At 48.1% G+C, this 14,116-nt stretch overlaps 1 protein-coding gene across 1 annotated transcript in view; it reads right to left on the reverse strand.

Moving 5' to 3' along the window:
• Positions 1-5,484: 5,484 nt before the first annotated feature.
• The window catches only part of TMEM178A (transmembrane protein 178A), a 416,467-nt gene continuing 407,835 nt past the window's right edge, over positions 5,485-14,116 (reverse strand). Inside the window, exon 4 of the mRNA XM_078649057.1 lies at positions 5,485-6,620. Within this exon, the coding sequence (XP_078505183.1) occupies positions 6,379-6,620 (242 nt within the window). The 3' untranslated portion in view covers positions 5,485-6,378. The remainder of the gene's footprint in view (positions 6,621-14,116) is intronic.

The following is a 14,116-nucleotide window of genomic DNA, read 5'->3' on the forward strand; positions in this document are numbered from 1 at the left end:
ATCGTTGAAATGACTCCAGAGTAAATCATATTTTAGTGTCACTGCACTCCACTAAAGGTCCCCGCGACTGTACATGTCTAGGTCTCAGCCCCTGCTGGGCACACTGAACTTCACTGACTGCCTGTACCAGTGAGCGTATTCTGAAATGCGCGATCGGTTCAAACGAACCACTGTATCGCCGCTTTAACTAGCGAGGGGATCAGGTTGGCGCCACAATTCGGCCCCCACCACCGGTCCTTTGTTCCAAGACCCTCGCGATGCGCTCTGTGTTAACTTGATTACAAACGGGCCCTACGGAGAGACGCACGGGACTAAAAAACATTCTCAGCCTCAGAATATAGGTCATATGCTTCCCACAATTTAAAAGATGGACATGTTTATTCAGCTTGTCCAGCATGTTTCTACATCACCTTGAACTTCATTCCAGTTCAAACACATGAAACGTTATTCTTAAGAGATGTATACACTGTGGGACATACATACTTTGCAAAGGTTAACCCACATGTGGCAGTGCATTGAAGCACTTTGTACTCTACTGTGGGATCGCTAGCCCTTCCAGAACAAAAGCTTCTTCTTTCCGTTTTGTTATAATGCAATTTCTTAACGCAGTTCCCGAATGTTACGCGTCATTACAGAGGCTCGAACCCAGGTCCCCAGGTCCGCGGTCGAGCGCCCTAGCCAGTAATATGCCTCTCCTTGTCCTCGCCGCTTTTGTAACCTGCACACATATCACCTTCTCCCCCTGTCCTGAAGGTTTGCTACCTCTTGTCTTTCGGTTGCTCACAAGTGTCGCCTTTCCCTCAAGAAAATTAGCGTTTGCTATTGTAATTTGTTCGCTTGAATTTTTTCCCCATCTCATGTATCATTACTGTACCTATTGTGAAGCGCTCTGACACCATGGGTAACGTCCGCGCTATACAACAATCGCATCAATCGCATCAATAAATAAATAAAATGTCCCCACAAGCACTAACAATATGTCGCCCATGACTATGCTAGGCTACGCACGTGAAAGCTGGCAATGTTTGCCTACATGCAAGGAAGGGCGGACGCACAAACACACTATGACCCGCGTGTGTCACCGTGCACAGATACCTCAAGAAAATTAGCGTTTGCTATTGTGATTTGTTCGCTTTAATTTTTTCCCCATCCTCATGTATCATTACTGTACCTATTGTGGAGCGCTCTGACACCATAGGGTAACGTCCGCGCTATACAACAATCGCATCAATGAATAAATAAAATGGCCCCACAAGCACTAACAATATGTCGCCCATGACTATGCTAGGCTACGCACGTGAAAGCTGGCAATGTGCCTACATGCAAGGAAGGGCGGACGCACAAACACACTTATGACCCGCGTGTGTCACCGTGCACAGATGCTCGGAGAAACGGAACGCCACAGAAGGATAGCACTCCTGACTTCGCGAACATGACAGAGGGCAGTTGTACCTCGCCCCGGAAACAGGGAAGCAGTCTATGAAGTTCTAGGCAGGGTATGACCCATTTCCCAATATCGAAAAAGTTTTTTCTGTCGTGAGACACCCGTGAAGCCCCCAATCGTGACCCGATCAACTAATACATGTAGATCAATATCTCTTATGGCCTAATGATACTATTCACCCATTGTAAATACGGACACCTGCAACAAAGACGCGCACGTAATAGGCTTATACATTGCGCCAAAATATGCAATAACCACGTGCAAAATTAAAACACACTCGCTTCGTGGCAAAAGAAAGCTATGCACAATGCTAACCCTATCTGATGCACTGCTGTTTACATTAACCTGTTGGGAAGATGCGCACGTGATGAGTACGCGCCCCGCGCTCGATATGGGGACAATAGCAATAATTAACACATGTGGGAATGACTCCGCGCCCCACGCACGATATGTGGACAATAGCAAATAAAATAACACTCGTGGGAATGTGCACATTGCTTTCCACAATAAATTCTCATTGGTAATGGAAATGTGTTCGCAATAAACCTGAGGACGAATAACTACATTCTTCCAAGCCCTTATCCATTAAATATACGTTATGGCCCTTTCTACTGCCCACAAATGCAGCAATGTACAATCTAACCTTCACCATACAAGAATCGAGGAATTTGCCTGACACATTTACTCTGATTTTTATAAACACTTCACTCTTCAAAGGCACTATTACCAGCATACAACCGTAAAAGTCACAAGTCGAAATCTCCCGGGCAATGCACACCCATCACCACCCAAGAGGGAGAAAACCTCACTGATGCCGCGCACATCACAACGTTAGCGTCAAGCTGTTTCTCCGCCTGCCCACAATCCACTTCTCCCTCACAAAAAAGGAGGGGGGTTGGCGGAAGTTTCCCAAACAACACGAGATTTTAGGCTTTTCAACAGACTTGCCATTATATGCACAATTAACTTTCTTTTTCATGCTGGAGGGGGACGCTTGTAACTATCCCTGTGTACTCTAAAGTGCTCCGCGCCAATTAGGCCGGAAAAGAGCTCCGCACCACCTTTTAACTCTCCCTTGTTCGCGCGTCGCAGTTTAAAGCCCCAATCCTGCGACCGCCACCCCACCTCCGGACAATCCGGCAGCCCATGAAATGGGGTTAATCACAATCATTTGCACGTACCGTCCACACATGTCGAGGCAACAGACCGCTGCCGACCTCTCTGGTGAGCAACAACGCTACGCCCTCAGCAACACTACTGCCCACTCGAGCTCCCTACATGCCCGAACATTGCCTGAAATGCAGCAAAATCACCTATCGCAAACCGTGAACTCACCGGCCGCTGAACCACACGGGGACTGGGCTCTCCCCAACAACCGCACCCAGGAAGTTGACCGGGCGCCGGGCAGAACAAGCAGAGCCGAGGGAGAATAACAGCGCAGAGTAGCAAGATGAAACGCGGCGGAAGAGGAAGTACTGAAACCGGGCTGGCCTAGATAAAGGCCCTAGGACCGCCCACCACCTTACAACTCGCACCTGCATTGGCCACCCCTAAAGGGGGCGGCACCCTGACTGTCGCGCTGATGACGTTTTGCTCGCGAGGCATGTGTCACTAAGACGCTGTCTCGCGTTATCTCCCCTTCGCGTCGCGCGGCCAGCGGCATTCCGCTGGTACCCAGTGCTACTGCACATCCTGCACCAATGATGACGGCACCACTGGACTCTGTGTGTACGGAGGATTTTCTACAAGAAATCGAAGCATTTATAGTGCTTTAAAGGGTGATGTTTAGCCCTAGAGTGTGATAGGAATATTTTAGATATGTAATGCATCTTATACGGTTACAGGGAGGACTGTCTGAAATGGAGGAGTATGTGGAATAGAAACATTGTAAGTGTAACATTGCATGAACTTTGGTCTGTTTTGTGATTGGTTGGGTTATGCGTGTGGATTGATGACAGATAGATGGTGTAAAAGATGGATGTTGGTGAGCAAGAAGAGGCATTGATGACAAGAAATTAAATGATGTGAGGATGGATTAAAGAATTAGATTGTGAGTATGAACAGGTTCATGGCTGAATAGATGAAAGATTGTGAGGGTACTTGGTGGGAGATGATCGAGCTTGTGAGGGTGAACAAATGTCTGCTTTGTACTCCAATCTGAAGGTTTGGGATTTCATCTGAATATATTTTGGAACTCACACATATGAAAAGTCCCATAAAGGACAGAAAATTCCTATTGGCAGCGACAGCAGTCCCTGGGGGTTCCCAGGGCATCAACCCACTGCCTCACTCTGCCAGTTTTGCGCAGCATGTTACACCTTTTACATAAAACAAATTAGCTCATGGTTCGTGTGTTTCCATGTAAGAGCTGTAATATCACCCTGCTAGCAGAAGAGGGTTCCACTAGCTGTGTTGCACATGTATCAGTCGGGGGCTGTTACAGCCTGGGCTCACACAGATAACAACAATACATATCTGACATGCTGCAGTAGTGTCAGGCACTGCAGCATGTCCGATAATGAAGCTTCTGGTTTTGTCAATCTCGTGCCCTAATCTGAAATAGAGAAAAAAGGTCTACCTCAGTACCTTCAATTCTATTCTGGCTTCTGATTGGGTGGAAGCTTGAGGGCCTGCCTCTGCTATGCTGCAGACGGATGTGAGAGTCGGAAATTGTAGGCCCCAAGATAAGTGTTTGTGTTTAGTACCCTTAGAGTGTGTGTGTGCTGGGGAGTACATTTGTCAGTATGTGTGACTGTTTTTGTGTTCATACCTACAACGGTGTGTGTATGTACATTTGCTTGCGTTTAGGTGGTGTGAGATCTTAAAGCCTGTGAAGGTATCCGGCCCAGGGGTTGGCTATGGCAGAATGCTGAGGAGAGCTTTCAGGCTTTGAGGGGTCCCACCAGCTGTAAAATCCGCCAGTGGCTACTACCTCTGGCTAACAGGATGGAGTGCTGGAACACTTTTATACAAATGTTTAGAGAAGCTCCAAAGACACGCTTTTTCAGGTTGGTCACTAACAAAAGTGATATATCGGGTATTATTGGAGAAACTAGGGGGCTGATTTACAAGCCCCTTGCATCATTTTTGCACCACCGCTGCATCACTTTTGTGACGCAGCGGAGGGGTAAAAGTTGCGCCCCATTTACAATATGACGCATCTAGGGAGATGCGTCACATTGAAAGCCAGGTATAATGTATGTAGGGTAGGCGTTCCCACGCAAAAAGCCACGTAGGACTGGCGCAGTGAAATTGACAAGATTTCACTGCGTCACTCTACGCCTTCACTGCGTCAAAATCCCTATGCCTGCTCAGACCAGGCGTAAAGGATTGACGCAGGGCATTTTACATAGGACCCACCTATGTTTTCTGGCGCATTGCTGGAGTTGTGTCATTTTTGTGACAATCTCCAACAATGCTGGACTTTTCCTCCAATAGTTGAGTCAGAATTTCTGACATATCTGTAATTCCTTGCGCCATGGTGCACTGTATTGTAAATACAGCGCATCCATGGTGGCGCAAGGACATTTGAAGATGAGGCAAGGTCAGTTCCTTGTAAATCTGCCTCTTGATCCCTAGTACTAGACTGGTTAACCTGGCTTTTTCATGCTGTCCCAATTCCATCTATATCAGTGGCTCCTAAAGTTCTTTTTTGGTCACTCGATACCTTTCAAACAAAGTTATCTTTACCTTCATCAGAACCAACAAAAGAAGCATGAATGTTCTTTTCTTCCTTGGTTCAACGTCATGAGTCAAAACCTACAACATATATAATTATTTTTGGGATCTGCCAGTTAATAAAGAACCTCTTTACTGAATGAAAAGCTTTTCTAGGAAACTTTTGTTTTGGAAACCAACATAATGTATTTTGACATCATTTGTTTATTTTTCACTGTTATATTCCTTTTTTTTTCGTGCACCATTTCCCATCTGTGGCTTAAAAGTTGTTCTGCGTTGACTCTGTAGTCTGCACAAATTCCTGCTTAAGAAGTTGAAGCCAGACTATTGAAACCCGTAATATACGACAAGCAGACAGTAAGAACAAAAATGGGCTGTTTAATACTGAAATTCAAATGAGATCTTAAGATGACACCTTCACAAAAGATGAGACTTTAAAAACTGCTGCATAGCGTCACCGAACATGTTTTACACCATCGTATATTTTTTTTCTTAATGTACATACCATTTTGGTTTCAGTAAAAAACACAAAAGAAACACTTCAAGTAAGAATGGAGAGCACTGGCATGGAATTCACAGTATTACATCTGCGGACCAGATGCACATGAGGCTTTTAGGAGTTGGGGGGTGCGCACACTATGATAAGGTACAGCATGTCAGCATTGTACGGCAGACTTGACACATCTCACAGGGCCACACACACCACGCGATGAGGTACAACTTTGAGGAGGCATTTCAAGTTCCGAAGATTTTGCATTCGGGGGTTTTCAAGCAGGATTTTAGCGGGACACCATTATGTAACTTATGCTGTGATCTTTTACTACAAATAGAAAGTTGCACTTGTTAAAACATAAAAATGGGTGTACATCAAAATTGGAAATAAATTCATACATAGCTTCCATCCCATATAACAAGTACCTCCTATCTATCTTTCCCCGTTTGGTGGCAGAGAAGACACACTATGTTGCATAAATTATAGTTCTTTAAAGCACTTAATTGCACAGTATTTTCGACCTCAGGAGGATTTGCCTTTAATCTTGGACCACGTGATATCCTGTAGTGCTGTAACCACACGAGAACAGCTGCCTCAGTCTTAATAGGGTTTTTTTTCTCTCATTGTGCTTGATGTAACAATTGTAGCTTCTCCTCCACGTTTAACAGAGTTCCAGAGTAACACTGGCATCCAACCACTGGCTGATAGGAAATTCATCCGCTTCGGTGGCGGGCGTGAAATGTCTGCTGCCGCCAGGAGGCAGTCATACGCAAGAGTCCCTGGCAGACTTCAGCTGCATGAGCTTGGTTCTGCTTAGGAACGGGTAGGCAGTGCAGAGGAATCCGGCTGCAACGATGAGGCCCAGGCTGCACCAGGCACAACCCAGAGACCAGCTGAATCCGTGTTCCACGTCACTGGGAAGACTGTAAATTAATTTTGGATGGCGATTCAGGTCGTACGATATGCTGGCCGCATAAGTGCATAAAGAAATGGTGCAAAATATCCCTAACAATGAAAAAGAAAGAAAGGGTTAGTACAAACGATTATGGGGAACAAAATCTAACAAATGATTGCTTCTAGGACATTCAGCAACAGGCACTGCAATATTATGAAGACAACCATTGGCAAAGACAATAAGTCTGGCTTTGGCAAACTGGTGTGATGTCTACTTTGTTTTTTATTGCGAGAAATGGATAAAGAAACATGCTATCACCAACTATACATATTGGTGGTTTGCTAATAATAAACATTTTATAATTTTTTTTTTAATGCAGTACAGGTGCTTCCTATTCGGTAGGTGTACTGAAAACAGGTATAGCAACCATTTATAGATTTAATAAACATCACAGGAAAAAATGATTCTCATTGCTACAAACAAAAAAGCCTCTATTGGCCTGGATTTACAGCAACCTGAAGACAGTTTAAATACAGTAGGAGTACTAAAAAGAAAAGTAAATAAAATATTGTCTCACAGCCCTGGCGCTGAAGTGCACTTCTTTTTAGGGAGATATGCACATGTGATCAGGAATAAATAGGGCACTCAGTAGTATTAAATGACAGATATTTGGATTCGTTTTGGCAGTTACAAATAACACCCGCAAAGGTTTGCCAGTCTATCACACTTTTATAAAATGTTTAATAAAACATATTAATAAATACATCTTAACGGTTGTTATTCAGTATTTAGCAACAAATGACAACTCAAAACTCCTAAATAATTTTCACACACAGAACTCTGCTATGCGAAGTGTACCCAAAGAGCTACCTTACGGGCTTCATTTTTCCTGAGGATGAAGGCTTAGATTATTAGACTTATTAAAAAGTTGATTGCCCAGTTTGTGAAAAAGCAAGAAGCAAATGTTCACCTGTGGGAACCACATATTCCAACAAGTCTTTTTAAAAACAAGGCAATAGGTCGGGCGTTCCCCACAAGTGTGTTGGCTTTATCAATGATTGTTTTGATGTTATGTTTTTCTGCAAAACTTTAATTTTGAGGAAGTTGCGAGGCCCTCATTAATCTAATAAAATACAAAATAGCTGACAAAAATATGTTTCGGTCTCAAAAAGCACACTTTCCCACAGTAATCCTTGGCAGTTAAGGAAGCTACTTTGTATTTGTGAGTGGAAGTGCTCCTTCTAAAAGCGCAGAATGCATCACTAAGACTGAAGTTAACCAGTGGCTGAAGTGGGCTGACCAACTATATCATGCGGACGCGCTGAAACTGACCAGGGACCCTTTGGCCAGCGAGAGACGTGAAAGCCAGCCCTGCCCCCAGACAACAGTGGAGACACTTGGTACCTGCCTGCTCGCGTCCCCCTCCCGCCGCCGCAACCTACACCAAGCAGCGGCCGCCGAGCGGAGGGGGGCCCGGAACTACAACTCCCGCCAGGCTGTGCGGCGGGAGACGACCAGCATTTCGCGCCACCCGGCGCATAAGACCAGCGTCACCCCGGTGGAGCGGGTGACGCGCTGAAACTGACCAGGGACCCTTTGGCCAGCGAGAGACGTGAAAGCCAGCCCTGCCCCCAGACAACAGTGGAGACACTTGGTACCTGCCTGCTCGCGTCCCCCTCCCGCCGCCGCAACCTACACCAAGCAGCGGCCGCCGAGCGGAGGGGGGCCCGGAACTACAACTCCCGCCAGGCTGTGCGGCGGGAGACGACCAGCATTTCGCGCCACCCAGCGCATAAGACCAGCGTCACCCCGGTGGAGCGGGTGACGCGCTGAAACTGACCAGGGACCCTTTGGCCAGCGAGAGACGTGAAAGCCAGCCCTGCCCCCAGACAACAGTGGAGACACTTGGTACCTGCCTGCTCGCGTCCCCCTCCCGCCGCCGCAACCTACACCAAGCAGCGGCCGCCGAGCGGAGGGGGGCCCGGAACTACAACTCCCGCCAGGCTGTGCGGCGGGAGACGACCAGCATTTCGCGCCACCCGGCGCATAAGACCAGCGTCACCCCCGCGTCGCGGGAGCGCGCGGGAGTGCCCGGGGCGAAGCCCGGGCAAAGGGCGGGCCCTCATCGGCCTGAGTCGGCCGGGCAGGGCCAATTGGGCCAGTTACCCTGCCCAAATACACTGTTGGGCTTAGCTCTCCAAATTGTGGGCTATCTACGTGACATAATAATTGGATGTACCGTGGTAAGACGCTTTTACATCTCCTTACTGTATAGTTACTGCATTTATTGGCTGGGACTTTCTGTTTATCGGTCAAATAAATAACTGTTTCTAATTACATCATGGAGATGCGTGAAACTAGAAGTAGGGCAGCAGCAGGGGGAAAGAAACTAACAGGCACCCTGGATGATTTCATTGTCAGAACCCATACATTGATTGATGAAGGGATCTTACTGATGGAAAGAAGGGTTTCGCTGGACTTGGAACATGCCAAGAGGTCTTCTTTGGGCCTTTTTGCCAATGTACGGAGCCCAAATAGAGGAGAGAATGATATACTGCATTTATAGGGGACAAGTACAGCGGTTTTGCAACCTCCCCCTGTAACATCTACTTCGATCCTCATTCAGGCTCCTCCACCTATCGAAGCATCCACTAGTGTATTGATACATACATTTGTGACCCCTAAAGACAAAAATGTGGTGACACAGGGGCTAAAGGAAGGGGCTATACCCAAAAAAAGGACTATTCAAAATACGCACATTAATGCAGGTGGTAAAGATCTATTATCAGATACAAGTAATGTACTTCCTATTAATGATAACGATATACAAGGAGATGATCCTCTGCCCCCTAACATTGTGCGCTTATCCATCCCGGATGATACCATCCTGGATGACTCGATGGCCGATTTAATTTCTAATACCTCTGGGAATATCGCGGCTGAGGATAGCCTTAATGCTAGTAGGGTAAGAGAGAGTACTATGCTATATCTACTGGAAACCTCAATGAAAACTCTATTAACGCCAGTGATAGAACTTTTGAAGGAGCTGGAGAAACAAATACAGGATTTGAAAAAAGACACAAAAACCCAGCTTGAGAATTTGGCCAAACAAGTACTTACCTCGAGTGACCCCAAGTCTAAAGTTACTGCAATAACATCAAATACACCCGCACCAATACTGACAAAGAGTCTCCTAAATAATGCTACTTTAAGTACAACCAACTCCGAAAATGGTAAACTTTCTAATAACCAACCCTCAAAAAGTGGCAGTTAAGGAAGCTACTTTGTATTTGTGAGTGGAAGTGCTCCTTCTAAAAGCGCAGAATGCATCACTAAGACTGAAGTTAACCAGTGGCTGAAGTGGGCTGACCAACTATATCATGCAGACGCGGTGAAACTGACCAGGGACCCTTTGGCCAGCGAGAGACGTGAAAGCCAGCCCTGCCCCCAGACCACAGTGGAGACACTTGGTACCTGCCTGCTCGCGTCCCCCTCCCGCCGCCGCAACCTACACCAAGCAGCGGCCGCCGAGCGGAGGGGGGCCCGGAACTACAACTCCCGCCAGGCTGTGCGGCGGGAGACGACCAGCATTTCGCGCCACCCGGCGCATAAGACCAGCGTCACCCCGGTGGAGCGGGTGACGCGCTGAAACTGACCAGGGACCCTTTGGCCAGCGAGAGACGTGAAAGCCAGCCCTGCCCCCAGACAACAGTGGAGACACTTGGTACCTGCCTGCTCGCGTCCCCCTCCCGCCGCCGCAACCTACACCAAGCAGCGGCCGGCGAGCGGAGGGGGGCCCGGAACTACAACTCCCGCCAGGCTGTGCGGCGGGAGACGACCAGCATTTCGCGCCACCCAGCGCATAAGACCAGCGTCACCCCGGTGGAGCGGGTGACGCGCTGAAACTGACCAGGGACCCTTTGGCCAGCGAGAGACGTGAAAGCCAGCCCTGCCCCCAGACAACAGTGGAGACACTTGGTACCTGCCTGCTCGCGTCCCCCTCCCGCCGCCGCAACCTACACCAAGCAGCGGCCGCCGAGCGGAGGGGGGCCCGGAACTACAACTCCCGCCAGGCTGTGCGGCGGGAGACGACCAGCATTTCGCGCCACCCGGCGCATAAGACCAGCGTCACCCCCGCGTCGCGGGAGCGCGCGGGAGTGCCCGGGGCGAAGCCCGGGCAAAGGGCGGGCCCTCATCGGCCTGAGTCGGCCGGGCAGGGCCAATTGGGCCAATTACCCTGCCCAAATACACTGTTGGGCTTAGCTCTCCAAATTGTGGGCTATCTACGTGACATAATAATTGGATGTACCGTGGTAAGACGCTTTTACATCTCCTTACTGTATAGTTACTGCATTTATTGGCTGGGACTTTCTGTTTATCGGTCAAATAAATAACTGTTTCTAATTACATCATGGAGATGCGTGAAACTAGAAGTAGGGCAGCAGCAGGGGGAAAGAAACGAACAGGCACCCTGGATGATTTCATTGTCAGAACCCATACATTGATTGATGAAGGGATCTTAGTGATGGAAAGAAGGGTTTCGCTGGACTTGGAACATGCCAAGAGGTCTTCTTTGGGCCTTTTTGCCAATGTACGGAGCCCAAATAGAGGAGAGAATGATATACTGCATTTAGAGGGGACAAGTACAGCGGTTTTGCAACCTCCCCCTGTAACACCTTCTTCGATCCTCATTCAGGCTCCTCCACCTATCGAAGCATCCACTAGTGTATTGATACATAGATTTGTGACCCCTAAAGACAAAAATGTGGTGACACAGGGGCTAAAGGAAGGGGCTATACCCAAAAAAAGGACTATTCAAAATACGCACATTAATGCAGGTGGTAAAGATCTATTATCAGATACAAGTAATGTACTTCCTATTAATGATAACGATATACAAGGAGATGATCCTCTGCCCCCTAACATTGTGCGCTTATCCATCCTGGATGATACCATCCTGGATGACTCGATGGCCGATTTAATTTCTAATACCTCTGGGAATATCGCGGCTGAGGATAGCCTTAATGCTAGTAGGGTAAGAGAGAGTACTATGCTATATCTACTGGAAACCTCAATGAAAACTCTATTAACCCCAGTGATAGAACTTTTGAAGGAGCTGGAGAAACAAATACAGGATTTGAAAAAAGACACAAAAACCCAGCTTGAGAATTTGGCCAAACAAGTACTTACCTCGAGTGACCCCAAGTCTAAAGTTACTGCAATAACATCAAATAAACCCGCACCAATACTGACAAAGAGTCTCCTAAATAATGCTACTTTAAGTACAACCAACTCCGAAAATGGTAAACTTTCTAATAACCAACCCTCAAAAAGTGGCAGTTAAGGAAGCTACTTTGTATTTGTGAGTGGAAGTGCTCCTTCTAAAAGCGCAGAATGCATCACTAAGACTGAAGTTAACCAGTGGCTGAAGTGGGCTGACCAACTATATCATGCGGACGCGCTGAAACTGACCAGGGACCCTTTGGCCAGCGAGAGACGTGAAAGCCAGCCCTGCCCCCAGACCACAGTGGAGACACTTGGTACCTGCCTGCTCGCGTCCCCCTCCCGCCGCCGCAACCTACACCAAGCAGCGGCCGCCGAGCGGAGGGGGGCCCGGAACAACAACTCCCGCCAGGCTGTGCGGCGGGAGACGACCAGCATTTCGCGCCACCCGGCGCATAAGACCAGCGTCACCCCGGTGGAGCGGGTGACGCGCTGAAACTGACCAGGGACCCTTTGGCCAGCGAGAGACGTGAAAGCCAGCCCTGCCCCCAGACAACAGTGGAGACACTTGGTACCTGCCTGCTCGCGTCCCCCTCCCGCCGCCGCAACCTACACCAAGCAGCGGCCGCCGAGCGGAGGGGGGCCCGGAACTATAACTCCCGCCAGGCTGTGCGGCGGGAGACGACCAGCATTTCGCGCCACCCCGCGCATAAGACCAGCGTCACCCCGGTGGAGCGGGTGACGCGCTGAAACTGACCAGGGACCCTTTGGCCAGCGAGAGACGTGAAAGCCAGACCTGCCCCCAGACAACAGTGGAGACACTTGGTACCTGCCTGCTCGCGTCCCCCTCCCGCCGCCGCAACCTACACCAAGCAGCGGCCGCCGAGCGGAGGGGGGCCCGGAACTACAACTCCCGCCAGGCTGTGCGGCGGGAGACGACCAGCATTTCGCGCCACCCGGCGCATAAGACCAGCGTCACCCCCGTGTCGCGGGAGCGCGCAGGAGTGCCCGGGGCGAAGCCCGGGCAAAGGGCGGGCCCTCATCGGCCTGAGTCGGCTGGGCAGGGCCAGTTGGGCCAGTTACCCTGCCCAAATACACTGTTGGGCTTAGCTCCCCAAATTGTGGGCTATCTACGTGACATAATAATTGGATGTACCGTGGTAAGACGCTTTTACATCTCCTTACTGTATAGTTACTGCATTTATTGGCTGGGACTTTCTGTTTATCGGTCAAATAAATAACTGTTTCTAATTACATCATGGAGATGCGTGAAACTAGAAGTAGGGCAGCAGCAGGGGGAAAGAAACTAACAGGCACCCTGGATGATTTCATTGTCAGAACCCATACATTGATTGATGAAGGGATCTTACTGATGGAAAGAAGGGTTTCGCTGGACTTGGAACATGCCAAGAGGTCTTCTTTGGGCCATTTTTGCCAATGTACGGAGCCCAAATAGAGGAGAGAATGATATACTGCATTTAGAGGGGACAAGTACAGCAGTTTTGCAACCTCCCCCTGTAACACCTACTTCGATCCTCATTCAGGCTCCTCCACCTATCGAAGCATCCACTAGTGTATTGATACATACATTTGTGACCCCTAAAGACAAAAATGTGGTGACACAGGGGCTAAAGGAAGGGGCTATACCCAAAAAAAGAACTATTCAAAATACGCACATTAATGCAGGTGGTAAAGATCTATTATCAGATACAAGTAATGTACTTCCTATTAATGATAACGATATACAAGGAGATGATCCTCTGCCTCCTAACATTGTGCGCTTATCCATCCCGGATGATACCATCCTGGATGACTCGATGGCCGATTTAATTTCTAATACCTCTGGGAATATCGCGGCTGAGGATAGCCTTAATGCTAGTAGGGTAAGAGAGAGTACTATGCTATATCTACTGGAAACCTCAATGAAAACTCTATTAACCCCAGTGATAGAACTTTTGAAGGAGCTGGAGAAACAAATACAGGATTTGAAAAAAGACACAAAAACACAGCTTGAGAATTTGGCCAAACAAGTACTTACCTCGAGTGACCCCAAGTCTAAAGTTACTGCAATAACATCAAATAAACCCGCACCAATACTGACAAAGAGTCTCCTAAATAATGCTACTTTAAGTACAACCAACTCCGAAAATGGTAAACTTTCTAATAACCAACCCTCAAAAAGTGCTACAAAACCTAAAACTCCGGCTGCAACTGATAAAGAGGCACCAATTCTACAAACTCCTAACCTATTACAGGATAAAGACCAACTACCTAAAAGGGAGGTGCGTAGAAATATACACTTACCTCCAAAAGCCTCACCGTATGTTGTGATTCTTACTGGAGTGCCTGAATTGGACCCACAATTAAGTGAAAATAATGGGGC

The sequence above is a fragment of the Lissotriton helveticus genome, chromosome 6 (assembly GCF_964261635.1).
Source record: "Lissotriton helveticus chromosome 6, aLisHel1.1, whole genome shotgun sequence".
NCBI classification, from domain to species: Eukaryota; Metazoa; Chordata; class Amphibia; order Caudata; family Salamandridae; genus Lissotriton; species Lissotriton helveticus.